Raw genomic sequence first — 21,565 nt, forward strand, 5'->3', positions numbered from 1 at the left:
GTACCTTAACAAACCCGAACAGGTTATGTTTATGCAGTGAAGAATTCTTTGACCTTGAGAGTGCTGCATCCCGGGTTCACACGCATTTGAACCTTGAGTATGTCAAGCTATTCTTCACCTAGTGAAAAACTATTCACCTGCTCAGGCATATATATAGACACACTCAATGGAGATGAGGTGCTTATCAATTAACACAACCCTTTGCAATGGATGCAAGGCTGTTTGATGCTTGTCAGACGGGAGATGTCCAAATTGTAAGGGAGATGCTGAGAGTTGACCGGAGACTCTGCCAGCTAAACGGAAGAGATGAGTGGACTCCTCTTCATTACGCCGCTAGCAGAGGGAGGGTAGACGTAATTAGAGAAATGGTCTTGGCTTGTCCGGAAATTGTTGAAGATGTGACCGTACAAGGGGAGACTGTTATTCACCTTGCTGTTAAGTGCAGCCAGTTTAAAGCAATTAAATTTTTGGTGGAATTGATTGCAGAAACGAACAAGGTGAACATCCTGAATATGAAGGATAAGCATGGCGACTCAGTTCTTCATCTAGCAACCTGGAAAAAACATCGGGCAAGTACTATTAGAACCGTTGATCAGTACCCATTTTTCTTTAGGTAGTTTTAACGAAAAGTTTGCGGTACTATTCACTTTAACGAAAAATCATATTTTTACACTAAAAAGTCAATCCTAATACTATTTACTTTATCCTTTATTTATCTTTATCGTTAAAACTCAAAATTTCAAGTCATTTTCATTAGTTTTCCTTTTTCTTTAGTCCATATTGATTTGTTAGTTGACTAATGCTCGCAGGTGGTGGAAGGATTAGTTGGAAATGAAACAATTGCAGGAGCCTTGGAAGTAAATTCTGTAAACGATAGGGATCTCACAGCTTTGGATCTGGTCTTCCCAAATGAAACCGGTGATTGGGAAATGGAGGCAATCCTTCGTGGTGCTGGAGCTTTGAGAGCAGGAGATATAGTCCACTCTGGTGTCCAATGGTTCAGTTCTCATAGCCATAACCATACACACACGGCATCAGAGACTCATCAGTTGCAGCAGCAGCAGCAGAAGACAAATACGTGGGAATACTTCCAGTTCAAAAAGGGCAGAGAGTCCTAGCGACACATGTACCGCGCTGCTAGTTGTCGCTTCACTAGTGGCTACAGCCACTTTTCAAGTGGGACTAAACCCGCCAAATGGGAATTGGCAGGACAGCAATGACGTGAATAATAATGGGACTGGCAGCGGCAATGAACCAGTACACTCGGCAGGACAGTCCATCATGGGTTCTTATAGTGAACGTACATTCATCGTTTTTGGGGTTCTCAACTCGATTGGATTTTACTTTTCTCTTTACACTATGATCGTCCTCACATCCAATTTCCCTCTCCAGTTGGAGCTTCACATCTGCATCATGCCGATATACTCCACCTACAGCACTGCAGTTGTCAACATTTCACCAGATAACATATGGATCTTTATCACCGTGTTCATATCGGTTTTGCCTTTTTTGGTCGGACTCGCTGCCAAATGGGCTAGACTCCCTATCACAATCTGGCTTACAAAACCTCTCGGAATATGGATCCATTGGTTCTATGAATTAATTTGGTTATAAAATTATTTTTGTAAATTGTTATTGACGGCTTCTTGTACAATAATGTGGAAAGAAAACGAAATAAACAGGAAACTTTGAAATGATTGTTCTTTTTTATTCAGCGGTTTGTCCAATCTCCAAATTTTGGGCCAATTTTTGTCGTGATTTCCTTTGTTAAAAAAGTAAAAAATAAAATAAAAAGTGAACAGTGTCGTGATTAGTGATCTGCTACAAATTTTGGTAAATTGTTTTAATTCTGCTACGTATCTTTTGTGTCTTTATTGTTTGTGGTTTAGTTAAATTGCTCAATATAATAACAATGTTGTTATTATATTGGTGGAACAAATATATGGATAATTGATACTAGGGTCACTGATCATGTGACTGGTGAACCTAGAGTGTTTGATGAGTTACGTGACTATGTTCGTGATCCGTATATTACTAGTGCAAACAGAGCACCTTCCCCTATGAAGGGTGAAGGCACTATCTCTCTTACTCCAACCTTATCACTAGTCCATGCTTTATTTGTTCCTGATGTTAAGTGCAATCTTTTGTTGGTAGGAAAACTACTTGATACTTTGTATTGTTCTACTCACTTCTACCCCACGTATTGTTATTTTCCAGACATTCAAACTCAAAAGATAATTGGTCGTGATAAAAGAATTGGGGGTTGTACATCTTGACTATGGAGGATACTATTGTTTCAAGTTCAAATACTCATCAAATTCTAAGTGCTAAAGTAGATGATATACATCAAATTTGGTTGTGGCATCGACATTTGGGACATCCATCATTCAGTTATATCAAGCATCTATTTCCTTCTTTGTTTCGCACTTGTGGTGATTTAGAGTTCAAGTGTGAAACATGTGTCATGGCTAAGAGTCATCATGCTTTCTTTCCCATGAGTGATTCGAAAGCTACTCTGCCATTTGATTAATACATTTTCATGTGTGGGGTCCGACGAAGGTTTCTTATAATGGATTTCGTTGGTTTGTTACTTCTATTAATGATTGTACTCGATTAACTTGGGTGTATCGACTCAGTTTTAGATCAAAGTTAAGGTCTTCATGTCTGATAACAGAGGAGAATATGTGAATCACGCTTTGACATGCTTTTTTGGTGATCAGGGTATTATTCACCAAACAACTACTTCGTTTACATCCCAACAAAATGGTTTGTCCGAACGGAAGAATCGTCAAGTAAGGGAGGTTGCTCACTCTTTGATGTTGGATAAATGTGTTCCTAATCATTTGTGGGGTCATGTTGTTTTAGTTGCTATGTATTTGATAAATTGTGTTCCGGGTAAGGTTTTTTAATTTCAGACGCCGCTTGATGTGCTACAAACACGTGTTTCTCTTGTTTCTGTATCCAAACTTCCTCCAAATGTGTTTAGGTGTATTGCGTATGTGCATGTCTACTCTCGTCAGCGGAGTAAACTTGATGCATGTGCTCTCCGATGTGTATTTATTGGGTATACTAACAATCAGAAATGCTACAAGTGTTGTCATTCTCCAACTCAGAATACTTATATTACCATGGGTGTCACCTTTCATGAGAGTCTTTTGTATTTTGTGAAGCCCTTTTCCAACTCTCCATTTCAGAAGGAGATTGAGAGTGAAGTGCAAATTCGAATAGATGGTATGAATGATGTGTTACAGGCAAAGTTGGGACATAACCTATTATGTTGTGTGATAATAATTGACTGGCTATAGCTATTGATCAGTCAACTGTCATTTCCGAGATATTGCGTGATAATGATCAATTGGCCATAGATAATGATTGGTGAACTGTCATTCTCAAGACTATTTCTACCGACGACCGGTTGGATATGCCCAACAAGTTACCTGCTAATGACCCGTTGTCTGCTACTAGTATGCCTAACGAGTTGCCCGATGATGGTTTGTCCAATGATGATTCTTCTAACAGTTTGGTGCGAGATGGTGACATACATCAGGTAAATTCTGATGATTCTTCTACTTATTTGTTGCCTCAACGAGCTAATAGTGGAAAACCTAAAGTACATTACGAGCCTGATATGCATGCCAAAGCCAAGTATCCTATTAAAAATTATGTGTCTACTCGTCGTTTGTCCTAACCATATGCATCTTACAAATATCAGCTATCTAGTGTATCAGTTCTAGCAAATTTGGTTTTTTTTTTTTTTTTTTTTTTTTTGTCAAACAATAAATTTGTTAGATTAGATGTTAGATAAATGGGGGTAAAAAAATAAAGGACTAATGATCAAATTTTATTAAAATTAAGGGACCATTGTTATAATTTCCTTTTTATAAATAGGGATAAAAAATTAAAAAATGGGGACATACTTGATATTTTGAGAAGGGTAAGGAGAACATAGGTAGTATTCTTGCTTTTGTCAAATAGTGGGCAAAATCTACTTTATATGTTCTTCGTATTCGCAAATTTTTCCCAAGATATCTGAATTATATTCCCATTGGGACACAAAACTTGAATCATTTAAACTTGTCAACCCATAGAAAAAAAGAAAAAAAAAAAAAAAAAACCGCGGGTAAAACCCACAATTTATGTTGCTATTGCCGAAGCCGCCCGCCATAGGAACATAGTAGTTTGACTAAACTATGTGTTTGTCTCCAGTAAATGAGATTGTTTGTGTACTGAATGAGCTTTAGTTCTGGTTTCATCAGATGTTCATGGTGGCCTAACTAGGGTTGATATGGCGTATGACAATCCCGTTGATGCGCGAAACTTGGAGCCAATCTTACAGATTGTAGGAAGAGAAATAAATTGTGTAGCTTTAATCTAATGAAGTAGAAATTTTTAAGAGCGTCGAATGGTTAGTTGGCAATGGAAAGTCTACTAAAATTTTGATGGAGTGGATTCGTTCGAATTACAGCGGCGATAGAGTAAAAAGGGCCCGTGCTGTAGTTTCGGCATTGTTTACTGTTATTTCTATGTTCCAAGACTCCTTACCATTCAGGTATCTGCAATATTGTTTCAAACTTCCAACGAATGACGCTGAGGCCACCATATGATGTCACGAGATTTCGACTGAAAGATTATTCTAAGTTTATCCTGAATAATTATAGTTATCTTGTAAATAGATTATGAATTTACATGAATAGAGTTCAAACAGTTAGTCTGCTACGTGTCTGATCCCGGAATTTTGTACCTTAACAAACCCGAACAGGTTATGTTCATATGGTGAAGAATTCTTTGACCTTGAGAGTGCTGCATACCGGATTCACGCGCATTTGAACCTTGAGTGTGTCAAGGTATTCTTCATCTAGTGAAAAACTATTTACCTGCTCAGGCATATATATAGACACATTACAATGGAGATGAGGTGCTTATCAATTAACACAACCCTTTGCAATGGATGCAAGGCTGTTTGACGCTTCTCAGACGGGAGATGTCCAACTTTTGCATCGATTGCTGGAAGAGAATCCACTTCTACTTCATAGCCTTGCCCTAACTTCCACAGATAATCCTTTACATGTTGCTTCGATTGCCGGGCATGTCGACTTTGTCAAGGAGATTGTGAGGTTAAAACCAGAGTACGTCGAAGAACTGAACCATGATGGTTTTAGCCCCATACATATTGCATCCGCCAATGGGTATTTGGAAATTGTGAGGGAGATGCTGAGAGTTGACCGGAGACTCTGCCGGTTAAACGGAAGAGATGAGTGGACTCCTCTTCATTACGCCGCTAGCAGAGGGAGGGTTGGCGTAATTAGAGAAATGGTCATGGCTTGTCCAGAAAGTGTTGAAGATGTGACCGTACAAGGGGAGACTGCTATTCACCTTGCTGTTAAGTGCAGCCAGTTTAAAGCAATTAGATCTTTGGTGGAATTGATTGCAGAAATGAACAAGGTGAACGTCCTGAATATTAAGGATAAGCATGGCGACTCAGTTCTTCATCTAGCAACATGGAAAAAACAACATCAGGCAAGTACTATTTGAACCGTTGATCAGTACCCATTTTTCTTTCTCATGGTCATTAGAATTTTAGTCCATATTGATTTGTTAGTCGACTAATGCTCGCAGGTGGTGGAAGGATTAGTTGGAAATGAAACAATTGCAGGAGCCTTGGAAGTAAATTCTGTAAACGATAGGGGTCTCACAGCTTTGGATCTGGTCTTCCCAAATGAAACCGGTGATTGGGAAATGGAGGCAATCCTTCGTGGTGCTGGAGCGCGAGCAGGAGATATAGTCCACTTTGGTGTCCAAGGGTTCAGTTCTCATAGCCATAACCATACACACACGGCATCAGAGACTCATCAGTTGCAGCAGCAGCAGCAGGAGCAACAGAAGACAAATAGGTGGGAATACTTCCAGTTCAAAAAGGGAAGAGACAGTCCTAGCGATGCACGTACCGCGCTGCTAGTCGTCGCTTCACTAGTGGCTACAGCCACTTTTCAAGTGGGACTCAACCCTCCAAATGGAAATTGGCAGGACAGTAGTGACGTGAATAGTAATGGGACTGGCAGCAGCAATGAACCAGTACACTTAGCAGGAAGGTCCATCATGGGTTCTTATAGTGAAGTTTCATTCGTCGTTTTTGTGGTTGTCAACTCGATTGGATTTTACTTCTCTCTTTACACCATGATCGTCCTCACAGCCAATTTCCCTCTCCAGTTGGAGCTTCAAATCTGCATCATAGCGGTATACACCACCTACAGCACTGCGGTTGTCAACATTGCACCATCGTATAACACCTGGCTCTTTATCACCGTGTTCACGTCGGTTTTGCCTTTTTTGGTCGGACTTGCTGCCAAATGGGCTAGACACCCGGTCACAATCAGGCTTACAAAACCTCTCGGAAAATGGATCCTTCGGTTCTTTGAATTAATTTGGTGATAAAATTGTTATTGGCGGCTGGGAAGTAAGATTATAAAAGATGCTAGCTAGTCGGGCGGTGAGTTGGGCCTAGCACCTAGGTGCCTAAACGGATATATGTAAATCTATTATATTTCATGTAAATTAATGTTTGTTTATACTTAAAATATATATAATTTCATCATAAACTAGAAAATAGAATAACATATATATTATGAAGTATTGGAACATAATAAAAATATGGGGAGCAAATATATAATGTTGTTTATTTTAAGTGTTCAATAAATCTTTTACAATTTATTGGAAACAATAAAATGCAAAAGGAAAATTATCTATTTTCAATCTAAGTGAGTTGCAACCCAGGCAGGTGTAGGCGGGTGCAGGTGCTTAGGCGGCCTAGGCATCCTTTCTTAATTTTCAAATGCCTAAGTATTAATCGCGACAGTGGTCAGCCACTTAGCGCCTAGAAAAAGCCTAGGTGGTGCTAGGTGGAGATTTCTAGAATAGTGGTAGGAATAAAACAAAATAAACAAGAAGCTTTGAACTGATTTTTTGTTTTTTATTCAGTGGTATGTCCAATCTCCAAATTTGAATGGATTTATTTTATATAGAGTTTTGACATTTAACACTGACATCTTTGAATATTCGCTCGCATTTGGATCTTGAGCCGCAAGCTATTCTTTATCTCCCCGAACAGGTGTATGAAGTGAAGGACAGACATGGGAACCCAGTTCTTTACCTAGCAATCTCTACGAAACAACGCGAGGGAAGTAGAATCTGATCACCTGTTATTGTTAAGAATCCGTTAAGATATCGGGTTTCACATGATACAACCCTTTAAGATAACAAATAACACAAACACAACAAACATGACCCGTCTGCTAGGCATTTCAAACCTATAAATGTTGACTTCGTTAATTTACTTCCAAGGGTTAACCCTGATGCAGATGTTCCACCCTATGATGTCAACTGAAAGATTATTATAGTTATCTCATCAATAGATTATGAATTTACATGAACAGAGTTCAAACCATTACTCTTCTGCATCTCGGATTCACGCGCATTTGAACCTTGAGTCTCAAGCTGCCCTTCATCGGATGAAAACGACCGCACCCATCGGATGAAGTGTGACTTGTAGGTTGTCCACAACCTAGTGATTGCTACAGTTTACGGCTTCATGTTGTTCATGTACCGTTCCAAGTCCATCGCGAAGATGGTTTCGGTTCTCCAGGAATTCGACAAGTTCATCACAAGATGATAGATTTTTCAATCAAAAGTAATATGTGAAATCTTTGGTTTTTTTCTTTTTCTCTATCCCTATCCCGTTGGTACAGCGTTTGAATCAATAGAGAACATTTTCCCTAACTTTTATCTAATATCATGACATAAGCAAGCATTTCTTATTGTATCGGAACAAAACCTTGCGAATTGATCTTTATGGTGCTTCTTCTATCAATTAGATCCTTTTATCACGCTCACTGTATGTAGGAATTCAATCTGTTACTGCATAGCAAAATACCTGAGTTGATTGTGTCCTTTTGGTGTTGGTATGATGTCGTATTGTATCTTGGTTATGCAATAAGTATGCATCGACAGTTTTTGAGTAATTGATTTCCAGTTTGAATTGATCAACTTGATCAAGCGTGGTTCATAGCGTACCAATCAAAAGAAAATGAACTTTAACTCTTTTGTTTCAAGTCATACAACGACATGATTAACGGAAACGGATTGAGGTCCTCTCTGGATTTTACACTCTGGAATCCAGGAATCAAGAAATTCGGACCGTTCAATTTAAATCATGCAGTCACTATTAGCGCATCACACTGACCCACCTAACTCGGACTAAAAATTTCAAACCGTTCAACTTAAATCATATAGTCCGAATTTCTCAATCTATGGGCTCCGGTGTTCAAACCGTTCAATTTAAATCATGTAATCCAAATTTCTCAATCTATGGGCTCTGGAGTGTTGAGATCCAGAGAAGATCTCAATCCTATAGACACTAGTGCTTTTAAGCATTTTCAACTTTTCATATTATCAAAAGTATAGCACCTGACTTTTTGAAAGAAACACTAGTTATGCCATTCCATTTGGAAGCACTTGCATTTCAATGTGATTAGCATTAGTGCTTTTACTAAAAACGCTTATGAGGATAAGTGCTTCTAAAAGAAATATTTTCAAACAGGGCCCAAGACTAGTTTAGAACTAGCAAAGATGTTATAAGTTTAATTTGCCTTTTCCGTGAACTGTTCTACCTAGAATGTCACTTGAAATATGTCAGCAGACATTGTAAGGTTATTCTTCAAGCGATCAGAATTCCACTGAGCAAAAGAAAGGGATCGAAAAACATAACACAAACTCGAAAATTCTAACTTCATAAGCAAAACCACTCAACTACAAGGTTCGGATTAACACAAAACGACTGAGTACAAAACCAGTTTACCAAGTACTTATCTCTAAAGCGGGCTAGGATATGAAAATACTACTCGACTCTGTTTCCATCGCTTCTAAGCCTTGTTCTTCTCAATGAGCTTCTCAATAAGATCCGCGGCATCCTGCACAGTTGCAATGGTCTGAGCGCTATCCTCTTCCACACTAATACCGAATTCCTCCTCAAGTCCCATAACAATCTCAACCTGGATGTGGATTTACATCAAAATAAGTTGGAAGTACAACATATGACAATGTACGTAACTACAGGAAACGTAACTAACGCGGATAGAAAAACAAGAAAAGTTTAAAGTTTGATGCCAAAAAATATCCTGATGGTCTCTTAATTTTTCACTCCCTAGCAATAAAATACTTGAAATTATAAAAAGGTCAAATATTTCAACAAGAACAGGATAGAACGACTCCGGTTGAAGAGAGATCCATTATAAGGGAGATTAAGAATTATATGTAACAAGTTTGCAGATAAACAACAACCGGAAGAAAGAAAAAAAAATCAACGGCTGATCTCTAGCTTACAAACAGAGCAAAACCATGCTTACAGGAAGACAAAATTCAGGAAAAACAATGTGTCAAGTAGCATGTTAACATATTAACAATTATAGAATGTACCGTATCGAGAGAATCAGCTCCAAGTTCAGAAAACTTTGACTCGCCAGTAACAGCAGAGTCATCTGGCAATGCAAGTTGCTTCCTTACTATCTTAGACACCTTCGCCACTGTTTCTGGTTTGGCCTGCTCAATGGCAAACAGTTAGCATTACTACAACTCACAACAACAAGATGACTGTCACTTATTACGTTTTTCAAATAAAGGCCGGCTTTCTCACAAAAGAATGTTCACGTTTCACTACAAAACCAAGCTTTACTCTGTTGCGTTGCAAGTATAAAGCTCGGATTGAATTGTGCACATAAACCAAAACTTGAACTTGAAGACTGAGGGCCCGTTTTGATGTACTTTTAAAATGACTGAAAGCGCTTTTAGAGAAAATATTTTTAGGTTTCAAAAGCACTTAAAGTGCTTTCTGCAAGAAGCACCAGTTATGTGCTTCTTCCAGGAAGTAATTTAAGTGTTTTTTTAGGATTTACTTGCATGTTTACTAAAATTTCGTTCTAAAAACATTTTCACCAAAAGCGTTTTCGGTCATTTTAAAAGCACATCCAAACGAGCTCTGAAACTTTTGACACTTACGATGAAACACCTAATTATTGTCCATGAAAAATACAAAGTGTAAAGATCTAAGCATAAAATAAGAACAATTCAAACAGAAACACATACAGCGCAGGAAACACGAAGCCGCAAGGAGCGCTGCTGCAACCCGAAAGAAAGGGAACTTCTTCCATAACCAGCAAGTGAAACTGACTTCAAACCAATTGTCCTGGATAAAGCCTGTTCAAAAATGAATAATTCATCAAAATTCAAATAAAAAATTCGGTAAAATTCAAATTGTTCGTGCATTTTTTATCAGTACCAATCGAAACATGCGCAATTGGGTAGAATTTCAAAAATACAATTATATATGTAAAATCACATAATTCCAACACAACAAAATATTAAGCTATATAATCGATAAAAACTATACCAACATGATTAATTGTTACTAAAATTAAAAATTAACAGCAAATAAAGTGAACTATAAAAAAACTAAAAATGATCAAAATTGTAAATTAACAGTGAAATCGAAGAAATGGGGTTTACGAGATTTTGGTGGAACTGTTGGGGGGCGGAGCGGAGGAGGGAGATCGAGGAAGCTCCGGTAACGGCGGCCATTGATAGAGCTCCGGCGAGATCAAATTACGGGAGGAGGGGGAGAGACTCAGACGGCGGGACCGAGGACGGGAGAGTGGGGAAGAGAGGTCGTTGGCAGGTTGGTATTTATGGAGCGGTGAGAAGGATTATGTGGTTGACACGTGTACTGTGACAGAGGATCAGGATCCTCTCCTAAGCAAATGCCTCCTGACCAGATCCATCGAACCGTTCAAATTTTATCTAACAGCTACAAACATAGAACCTCTTTAAAAGTTATAATAATCATAGTCGTTGGATAAAATTTGAACGGTCCGATGGGCCTGGTCAGGAGGATCCTCACCATTTGCTTAAGAGAGGATCTTGATCATGTGACAGAAGGCAAGAGAGAGTGAAGCAAAGGGAACTGGATTCGCTGTGTCTGAAGCCTATGGATCAATTCATCTGGACCACTAATTGCTGTGTAAAAGAAATCAAAGTCGTTGATTTTGTGCGGTAGTCAAAAAAATGAGTTAATGGAGACCGTTTAATTGAATTTGTGTAGTCCATATAAATTGATCTCTATGCTCTGTACACTAAGATCCGAAGCAGATCCAATTCCGAAGCAAAGAGAAGCTAATAGAGAGAGTGACTGCTGAAATGGTCATCTAACTCGTCATGGATCAACGGTTCAAATGATTTTGACTTAATGGGCCTCATTGGGCCTGAAAAAGTTGGTTGTTAAACTTCTGAAAAATAATTTTTTATGTTATTGTGTTAATTATTAATTGTTAAAAACAAGTGGATTTATAAGAATCAAACCCGCATCAAGATACATAAGCGATATTGCTTCAAGAATATCAATATGTGATATAAAAACTGCGCCTATTTGAGACTTTTTGTAACGTCAAAAAGTGTATTCTGAAAATTAAGTGTTCAAAGTTCAAAGTAATTTTAAATTATAAAAACACATTAGGCGTTTCTTCCTAAGCACTTCCAAATACTTTTTGAGTAGACATTTGAAACCTTTTTCCTAGCAAGACTACTCTTTACAAAAGCACTCATGTACAAATGTGCTTCCACTCTCAAACGAGCCGTAAAATATGTAGTTTTTTTTTTCGAATTTTTGATTTAAAATAAGAATCATTTGAACTTGAATTTTTAATTTGGTTAACTTTGGATGAGCATGAAATTCGGATGGGATAAGACAAGATGCAACAAATGTTTCTCGTTCTTCTCTTTGCATGACCAAATTAATAGCTTCTCCTAAAAAATTATGAAAATCTTTTGGGTGCGTTTTTGCTAATCAACTTCAAGTAGTGGCAATTCTCGTTACTGTATTTATTATCGTTGAATAAGTTTAAATTTTGATATTTGAGTTTTGGATGAGTTTAAATTTTGATATTTATGTCTATCTACCGCACAAATCTCGAAATTTAAACTTATCAACTGATTATAAAAATAGGATGATGAGCATCACTATCACTTGAGATGAGAAGCAAAAACATTCCCAAAACTTTTCTGAGAAATGCTGAAGGGGCCCTCTCAAAATGAGCATTTCTATGAACTTTCTTTCATCTTACAGTTTAATGTCAATTTCTATATCAACGTTATAAAACTTTGTTCCGAAGATACGAGGTGTAAAAAATTCTACTTTTAAAAGAGCCCTTCAAACATTTCTGAACTTTTATGTTGGTTTGAACTTTTAAGAAACTTTAACCTTGATGTTATAGCTCTCGAACCTTGTCACATCCCAACTTTGTGCGCTAATTTTATACAAAATCCCAATTTAATTAGTATTTATTTGGTTCAATTCGATTGGACGGAAATTCTCGTCCATAAAATTTGAAGAACTCATTAAGTTGGAGATGTGATTCCAATGCCACGATGAGCTTCCGTCAAAGGATATGATGCTTTGATATTTGAATTATCAATCACACAAGGTCACATGGAAACACTTTTATGTCCCACAAAATGCTTTTATGACATATAAATACTTTAAGCATTGTAAATGCTCATTTTTTGAACAAATAATATTATCTACACTAAAGAGAGTGGACGTTATAAATGTTTTTAATTACTTAAAAACTCTTTTAGAGGTTATGGAAACAAAACCCAAAATATAGACTCGTTAGAGTTTGAATGTGCCTATAGCAGGAAAAAGATCCACTTTAGATCTCTGTGCCCAAAGCTCGCCGATTAAGAGATTCATATTGTTCAAGAGAAAGAAATAGATCGTGGCCGTTCAATTTTTCAGATTTTTAAGTATTTGTCAGCATGCTGCAAATCTTGATTTCATCTTTAAGACATTCCATCATTTTTATACAAGTATTTGTTTCTCGCAAATCACATTGAATAACATCCACTCTAACCTTGATTAACTCAATGTCATTCCTCATTTCATCTAGACATGGAATAACTTCTGAAGAGGTGGCAGCAAATGATGATGATGCAACAGTGATGGTAACAAGGAAAAGTAATAAAAATATGAGAGCATGATGTGATTTGACAGAAAAGTCATTTCCAAGGAGATGTGAGATCCTACAGAAAAACACAGGGAGAAAAGTGTCAGAGAACATTAATTGAAATAGTAGAGAAAGTCAACAACTAAATTTGTCTATCACATCAAATAAAAGCAGTGAAGTAGCCAATTCCAAACCTTGTTCCGTTTTAATAAAATATTAATGATATTCATACCATTTTTTTATACCATATTTCTGTACCATTTTAGGTGGTATCTGATGTGGACAGCCACATCATTTGAAAAATTTGCAAAACCCAAAGAAATGAAGGAAAAAGACTCATCGTCTACCACAATCATCATTTAATTAACTAGTTTTTCTTAATTATTAGTTTATTAAATAATGAACTAAATTTAAAAACTGATTAATTCAAATGATGTGGTTGTCCACATCAAATGCCACCTAAGATGGTATGAAAATGTGGTATAAAAACATAGTATGAATAGCATTACTTTTTGGGTAATGGATGAGATGTTCCAAGGATACCAAAAGCATCGTTAACGCAAAATCTAAGGAACAACTTATGGTTTTCTTTATGTTGAGTAATTTTCAATGTGTCAAAAACGTAATCTGATATTTCAAGTGTCATAATTTAAATAGTTGAAATTTTTCTTTTTCAAGTATCCAACTATTTGTCCTATAAAACTTGGTACCTGCGTTTCTTTTCAAGCCGTCCAAAAATAAAATAATATACTGAGAGTGTGTTATGAAATTTGGTACCTGCGTTTCTTTTTCATGGATGCTTTATTTTTTGTACAAGAAGAACTTTCTAAAAGCTTTATATTCCCAGGATCTTGTGGAGAGTTAAATACGTTTCTATGTCTTGGCTGAAAAAGATACTTTTCTATAAGATTTGACTTTGGCTAAAAGAAGATATGTTTCTGTAAAACCAAATGGGAAAATGATACATTTCTATGGAATTGGCTCCCCTCTCTCAGGTAAATCATTGGGATCCTCCTGACTCAATAACACGAAACGTTGGATTTTGATTCAACAGCTACAAACAGAAGAATCCTTCTAAAATTATAATAATTGTATCTAACGGTCCGTGGTAGTGGGTCAAAAGGATCCCAAGACTTTGCCTCGAAGAGAATCCAATTCCCATTTCTATGCCTTGGCTGGAAATAGATATACGACTTTGGTTACTCATGCAGTGTAGCAGATGTGTACCCTTAGAGAAAGGGTGAAAAACAGTTTTGAATTCGTGTAAGATGGAAAAGATTCCATACCCTTATATGGCAAAAAGCTCTGTGAGCAATTTGCCAAAACTTTCAACATACGCACATGAAAAAAAAAATGAACAATGTGCATCTCTAAATAATATACAAAGTATCACGCATGTTATTTACGCAACTGATTTGTTACTTATTTTAGGAATCTTATTTTATCACCATTTTCAATGATTATTTTGAACAAAAATATGCAAACCATGACGTCTGTTTCTTAAAGGATTCTTTTTAACTTTCGTCACACAAAAATATTAAAATTCTAGAAATACACATCGTCTGAATAAATAAATAAACTATGTTAGGCACGAAAGCTAACCCAAAAATTTGCACACAAAATATGCATACCCATATATATATATATATATATATATATATTAAAAAATAGCATAGCAATAATTTGGTATATTATTGGTATGTTATATAATCCAAATTTGTGTACAAATTAGTATTTTGATATGTTTTTTGTTTTTTGTTTGGATACATACCAAGCTACTGGTACATTTATATTATCATAATTTTGGTATGTAAAAAGTTAACGGCAAGTTACGTGTAACCCTAAAACTTATCGGTATGTTTCAAGCTAATATGGGTACATTTTCATTCGGAACGTGTATGTTTCAAGTTAGTAAGCATATAGTTTAATTTGATATGAATACGTCTAATTTAGCACATGTACACTTTAGTTTGAGAATAAATTGTGTTGGTACATGTCAATGTTTAATTTTAAAGAACGATGATACATTTCAATTCAATCATACTCAAATTTTTAGAGACTAAAACAAAGAATGATAAATTTTTACCATCAAACAAGTGGTCAGCAACACAAAAAAAAAAATATAAAAAAATTAGGGCCACCACCTACATCTATCGCCGTCTCGTCTCGTCTTCCCCATACCTTTTTCCTCTCTGCACTTCCTCCCGAACAGCCGCCATGGATCACCACCACAGCGGCCCGTCAATAGCACTTTGATTTTTTATTAATTTCTAAAAATCAAACATAATCCTCAACTAAAAAAAATTAAATTCTCTCTAAACAGAACATAACGTGACAACTGAAATTAAAAAAAAAAAAATCATAATGCTAGGGAGACTAAACTTTGTGGTTATAGATGATTGGATTATTATTAATCAAGTGTCGATTAACATGTTTGTTTTTTTATTGATAACACATCATTTGGTTTACAAACTTGGTTTAAAATTTTGATCACCCTTGTATTATTCAAAAATAAATAAATAAATAAAATCAAATTAGCAACAAAAAATGAAAACCCAAATAAGTTCAAAGAAAATGAACGGAAAACACAAAACGGTATAGTCCCAAATCCAAAGATGTTATAATGATGCCAGACGAGCAGCAAAGCTCCAATCTCTGCGCCTTTATTTATAGTAATAAAGAGTGTTTTTATTTATAGTAATAAGAAGGTGAGGAACTTCTCTCCAAGTAATATAAACTATGTTTGGACAAAGGGAAATAAATTTGGAATTTTGATAAAAATTTAGAATTTCTGCGTGGAAAAAAAACTTAGAATTTGGAACCTCCAATTCCCAAGTTTAAATTCCATGTAAATAGATGTCATTTCTGAATTTTCATGTGTGAGAGTTTAAAAACAACAAAATCTGTTTCAAATTCCATTGTTTTTTTAAGTTAACCAAATAAGAACATTCACAAATTCTAAAAAATAAAATTTCGTCATTTCTATTCCATTCGTTTTAAAATTTCTTAATAATCTTAAATTTCCTCATCCAGATATAATATCTAGATTCCCAAGTCCTAATCTCTCTACATTAAAATTTACACCATCACAATATATATTAAAACTTATGTCACAACAATATTTTACTTACTAATCAGTACTTTTTGACTAAGTTTTTTTATCCCTGCTCATTACTTTTTGATATTTCTCAATCACATACCCTACATGGATCTACATCTTTTTTACCCCATCCCTAACCATCTTTTCGCTTCCCAACGCCCCTGTTTATCAATGCTACCCCCTTAAAGCTGCAAACTCAGTCCTTTCAATTTCCCATCAATTCAATCCATCGTCCAACAATGTGAATGACTACCATTATAATTTTCCCAGGAGGTAGTTGCATAGCTATTTACTTCGCAAAGTTTAAATACAAGGTACTAACATTTACTTCACAAAGTTACTCCCTTCAATTTCTACTTCTCTCTCTTCCCAAATCTTTTAAATGGCTAGGCCACAATTTCAATTTTCTGTAAACGCTACTCCGCTGGCAGTTTCAGACCCGATCTATAATGCGTTTTACTATCCATTAAACTCTTGTTCCCCTGCAACTGAACACGGTTTGTGGGTGCAAAATCAAATATTAATGATTCAGAATATAATTTACGAAATTGAAGGACGGTCGTTTTCAACAGTAGCAGCCTGGGTAATGTAATGGAAAACCAAACTGCTTTATGTGGGTATGTGGTAGTGCTGCAAAACAAGTGTATAGAAGATAGGTGAGATGCCCTGGATAATGCTAGGGCTGCCATGATGTAGGCGTGATTTCAATTTTTTTCTTTTCTTTTTTGCGTATGTTTTAGACTTGATAAGAGTAGCACACTGATCAAACTCAGCCTTCATTCTGGCTTTGAGAAGCTCATGTTTTTGGACTTCCAACTCCTTTTCAGCTATCTGATTTGTTCACATTCTAGTTGGAAGGGAGAAACAGCCTCAAGCCTGCTTTTTATGTCAGCTTCTAGTTCATTTTGTTTTGCTTCAAGTTTTTTTAATTCTATCCTTAAAGCATCAACCCGACCATAGATAACATTTATCCCTTCACCAAGGGCAGTACAGTCATCACAAAAGATTTGAATGATAGAGGGACTAACAGAATGATGATTAATAAATTGTTTTGCTTCTTCTGCTATTGGGAATGCCTCTAGGAATTCCTGATGAGTTTCAAGAATGGCAATAAAATGAGGGATAAGGGCTTCCTGATGGACTTGAGGAATTACGCATGTCTTAGCTAAAAGAGCTATGGCATCAAGCACATCTTTGGTTGGCTTGGCAACTTGTCCCACATCAAAATCTTGATTCACCTATGCTTGTAGAAGATCCTTGGCCTCTTCAATCTTTTTCTTTTGAATTCTAAACTTGGGATGACTAGGGAACCTTTGGAATTTGGCAAGTTGGAGCAACACAGATGAGCCAGACCCAGGAGTAGTTGCCACTGGTTGAGTTGGTACTTAGAAGTTATTGCATATCTAGATGAAATGAGGAATGACATTGAGTTAATCAAGGTTAGAGTGGATGTTATTCAATGTGATTTACGAGAAACAAATACTTGTATAAAAATGATGGAATATCTTAAAGAATAAATCAAGATTTGCAGCAAGAGATGGCTAGGGATGGAGTAAAAAAGATATAGATCCATGCAGGGTATGTGATTGGGAAATATCAAAAAGTACTGAGCATGGATAAAAAAAAGGAAGACTTTGGATGTGGTCATTAGCTATGAATATTCTTTGATTGAAACCTTGTTGGTTTTTAATTTTTGATCGAGGTCCCTGAAATGAATGTGATAATTTATTTCTATATACGTTACTATATTTTTTAAATTAAAAATTAAAAATTTTAGTTGTTTATATAAATGAGATTTTAAATAAAAAACCATAATTTGTGGGATTAAAAATATTAAAATATAAATATATTATTGTGTGTGTGTATATATATAAACATGGGTACATTCTTCAAAATTACAAAAAAAAAAAAAAAAAAAAAAGATATTAGGCTTAATAAAATTAGTAAATTTCTTCCATTAAACTTGACATGGATACATTTTAAAATCAAAGAAAAAAGAATGTACCCATATAAGTTTAAAAATGGATTAAAAAAATTGAATAGATTTTATATAAAAAAAATGGTACATTCTACATAGAACAAAATAAATTTTTTTACATGAATAGGTACATATAATTAGCATGGGTACATTTAGCAAAAATAAAAAGTACAAATAAAAATATATATATATGGGTACAAATACAAATAAACTTTAAGAAATATGGTCACAAAAAGAAATTAATATATGGGTACAAAATTAAAACTGAAAAGAAAATTGGTACAAATTAAAAAAGAATTACAAATTAAAAATGGATACAAACTAAAACTAAAACTAAAAATATATGATAAAAAATTTAGTTATAAATATAAATATACTAATTGTAACATTTTTAACATTAAATGAATATATTTAGAAATAATTAATGATGTTATTAATACCCAATGACCTTGATCAAAAAATGAAAAATGATAGAATTTTAATCAATGAAATAATAAAAAGAAGGATAAAAACATAATTTCTCCTAAAAAAATTAGTTAAAAAGTAAGTAAAATATTGTTGTGACAAAAGTTTTAATATATATTGTCATTTCATTTCAAAACCGAGCTTTACACTGTTGCGTTGTCAGTATAAAGCTCGGATTGAATTGTGCACGTAAACTAAACTAAACCTTGAACTTGAAGACTGAAACTTTTGACACTTAGGACGAAACAACAAATTATTGTCCATGAAGAATACAAGGTGTAAAGATCTAAGCATAAAATAAGAACAGTTCAAACAGAAACACATACAGCGCAGGAAACACGAAGCCGCAAGGAGCGTTGCTGCAACCCGAAAGAAAGTGAGCTTCTTCCATAACCATTTGTCCTGGATAATGCCTGTTCAAAAATGAATAATTCAACAAAATTCAAATAAAAAATTCAGTAAAATTCAAATTGTTCGTGCATTTTTTATCAGTACCAATCAAAACATGCGCAATTGGGTAGAATTTCAAAAATACAATCATATATGTAAAATCACATAATTCCAACACCAACACAACAAAATATTAAGCTATATAATCGATAAAAACTATATCAACATGATTAATTGTTACTAAAATTAAAAATTAACAGCAAATAAAGTGAACTATAAAAAAACCTAAAATTGATCAAGATGGTAAAATAACAGAGAAATCGAAGAAATGGTGTTTACGAGATTTTGGTGGAACTGTTGGGGGAGGAGCGGAGGAGGGAGATCGAGGAGGCTCCGGTGACGGTGGCCATTGATGGAGTTCAGGCGAGATCAAATTACAGGAGGAGGGGGAGAGACTCAGACGGCGGGACCGGGGAGGGGAGCGTGTGAGAGAGGGTCGTTGGCAGGTTGGTATTCATGGAGCGGTGAGAATGATTCTGTGGTTGACACGTGTACTGTGACAGAAGGCAAGAGAGAGTGAAGCGGGGAAGCTAGACAGAGTGACTGTTGAAATGGTCGTCCGGCTCGTCATGGACCGACGGTACAAATGACTTCGACTTAATGGGCCTGAAAAAGTTGGTTGTTAAACTTCTGAATTTTTTTTTTTTTTTTAATTTTTACAAACAACAACGTTATTGCGTTAATTGTTAATTGTTAAAAAGAGGAGGATTTGTGAAAATCAAACCCGCACCAAGGTAGATAAGCGATATTGCTTCATGAATATCAATTTGTGATATAGAAACTGAGCTTGTTTGAGACATTTTGTAACGTCAAAAAGTGTATTCCAAAAATTAATTGTTAAAAGTTTAAAGTATTTCTGAATTATGGAAGCACATTTTAAGCGTTTCTTCCTGAACCACTTCCAAATGCTTTTCGAGTAAATATTTGAAACCTTTTTCCTAGCAAAATTACTTATTACAAAAGCACTCATGCACCAATGTGCTTCCACTCTCAAACGAGCCGTAAACTATGTAGTATATATTTTTTTTCGAATTTTTGATTTAAAATAGAATCATTTGAACTTGAATTTTTAATTTGGTTAACTTTGGATGAGCAAGAAATTCGGATGGGATATGCAACAAAAATTTCTTGGCCTTCCCTTTGCATGACCAAATTAATAGCTTCTCCTAAAAAATTATGAAAACCCTTTGGGAGCGTCTTTGCTAACCATCTTCAAGTAGTGGTAATTCTCACTATCCTATTTGCCACCGTTAGATAAGTTTAAATTTTGAAATTTGTGTCTTGGATGAGTTTAAATTTTGATATTTATATCTATTTACCGCACGAATCTCGAAATTTAAACTTATCAATTGATTATAAATAGGGTAGTAAACATCATTATCACTTAAGGCGAGGAGCAAAAACATTCCCAAAACTGTTTTGAGAAATGCTGAAGGGACCCTCTCAAAGTGAATCTTTCTATGAACTCTCTGTCTTATCACAGTTTAATGTTAATTTTCATATCACCATTAAAAAACTTTATGCTAAAGACGCTAAAGACATAAAGTGACAAAAAATTCATAAAAAAATTATACTTTTAAAAGAATCCTCCAAGTATTTCTCAACCTTTATATTTGTTTTAACTTTTAAGGAACTTTGACCTTGATGTTATAGCTCTCGAACCTTGTCACATCCCACTTTGTTCGCTAATTTTATGCAAAAGCCCAATATAATTAGTATTTATTTGGTTCAATTCGACTGGACGGAAATTCTCGTCCATAAAATTTGAATATTTAAAGTCTTCCCAAAAAGTCTTTAAGTTGGAGATGTGATTCCAATGCCACGATGAGCTTCTGTCAAAGGATGTGATGCTTTGATATTTGAATTAATTTACCAATCACACGAGGTCCATGGAAATACTTGTATGTCCGATAAAATGCTTTTATGACATATAAATACTTTAAGCGTTATAAACGTTTTTTTTTTTTTTCAACAAACAATATTATTTACACTAAAAGAAGAAGATGTTATAAACGCTCTTAATTACTAAAAAACTCTTTAAGCGGTTATAGAAGCAAAACCAAAAAAATAGGCTCGTTGTAGTTTGGACGTGCCTATAGCAGGAAAGAGATCCACTTCAAATCTCTATGCCCTAAGCTTTACCGACTAAGAAATTATGACCGTTGAAGAGAAAGATAAATAGATCCAGGCCGTTCAATTTTTTTAGAATTTTTAGTGGGCCCAATAAAAGGCGTATGATTGAAATTAAGCAATCCAAATCTTTCACTCCACAGCTCTGAACACAAAAATTTAAAGTGAATCTCAATAACTAGGAGGAAAAAAGATTCTTGCCAAATCTTTTTCATGGGGATCCGACGATTATGACCGTTCATCGTATATCGTGCGGTTAATTTTCGTTAAGTACTATTTATATTTAATTTAAAATTTAAAATTTAAAATAATTTTTGATCGTACAATATAGAAAAACTTACATGATCGCAGAATCTTCCGGATCCCCAGAAGGATTCTTTTCCAACTAGGAGCGGT

The 21,565-nt window shown here is 35.3% G+C and overlaps 2 protein-coding genes and 1 pseudogene across 2 annotated transcripts; 2 read left to right on the top strand and 1 right to left on the bottom strand.

Moving 5' to 3' along the window:
- Window positions 1-206: 206 nt before the first annotated feature.
- LOC137745453 (ankyrin repeat-containing protein At5g02620-like) lies at window positions 207-3,688 on the top strand (annotated as a pseudogene).
- Window positions 3,689-4,944: 1,256 nt separating this feature from the next.
- On the top strand, window positions 4,945-6,479 carry LOC137744154 (ankyrin repeat-containing protein BDA1-like). Its single transcript, XM_068484025.1, has 2 exons — window positions 4,945-5,517; window positions 5,617-6,479. Exons 1-2 carry the CDS (start codon window positions 4,945-4,947, stop codon window positions 6,427-6,429), a joined length of 1,386 nt encoding a protein of 461 aa, XP_068340126.1. The 3' UTR covers window positions 6,430-6,479.
- A 2,285-nt stretch (window positions 6,480-8,764) lies between these two features.
- LOC137745419 (acyl carrier protein 1, chloroplastic-like) lies at window positions 8,765-10,713 on the bottom strand. The gene is made up of 4 exons (XM_068485380.1): window positions 10,555-10,713; window positions 10,135-10,245; window positions 9,469-9,591; window positions 8,765-9,044 (listed from the first exon to the last, which is right to left on the bottom strand). Exons 1-4 carry the CDS (start codon window positions 10,624-10,626, stop codon window positions 8,916-8,918), a joined length of 435 nt encoding a protein of 144 aa, XP_068341481.1. The 5' UTR covers window positions 10,627-10,713; the 3' UTR covers window positions 8,765-8,915.
- Between the last annotated feature and the right edge of the window lie 10,852 nt (window positions 10,714-21,565).

This window comes from Pyrus communis, chromosome 9 (assembly GCF_963583255.1).
Source record: "Pyrus communis chromosome 9, drPyrComm1.1, whole genome shotgun sequence".
Classification (NCBI taxonomy): domain Eukaryota; kingdom Viridiplantae; phylum Streptophyta; class Magnoliopsida; order Rosales; family Rosaceae; genus Pyrus; species Pyrus communis.

Bases quoted from the DNA above. Each gene is read 5' to 3' on its own strand.
- LOC137744154 (XM_068484025.1), top strand. From the start codon at position 4,945: ATGGATGCAAGGCTGTTTGACGCTTCTCAGACGGGAGATGTCCAACTT. The intron at 5,518-5,616 runs GCAAGTACTATT...TAATGCTCGCAG, and splicing joins CATGGAAAAAACAACATCAG to GTGGTGGAAGGATTAGTTGG.
- LOC137745419 (XM_068485380.1), bottom strand. From the start codon at position 10,626: ATGGCCGCCGTTACCGGAGCTTCCTCGATCTCCCTCCTCCGCTCCGCC. The intron at 10,246-10,554 runs GTAAACCCCATT...ATTTTTGAACAG, and splicing joins AACAGTTCCACCAAAATCTC to GCTTTATCCAGGACAATTGG. The intron at 9,045-9,468 runs GTACATTCTATA...ATCCACATCCAG, and splicing joins GAGCTGATTCTCTCGATACG to GTTGAGATTGTTATGGGACT.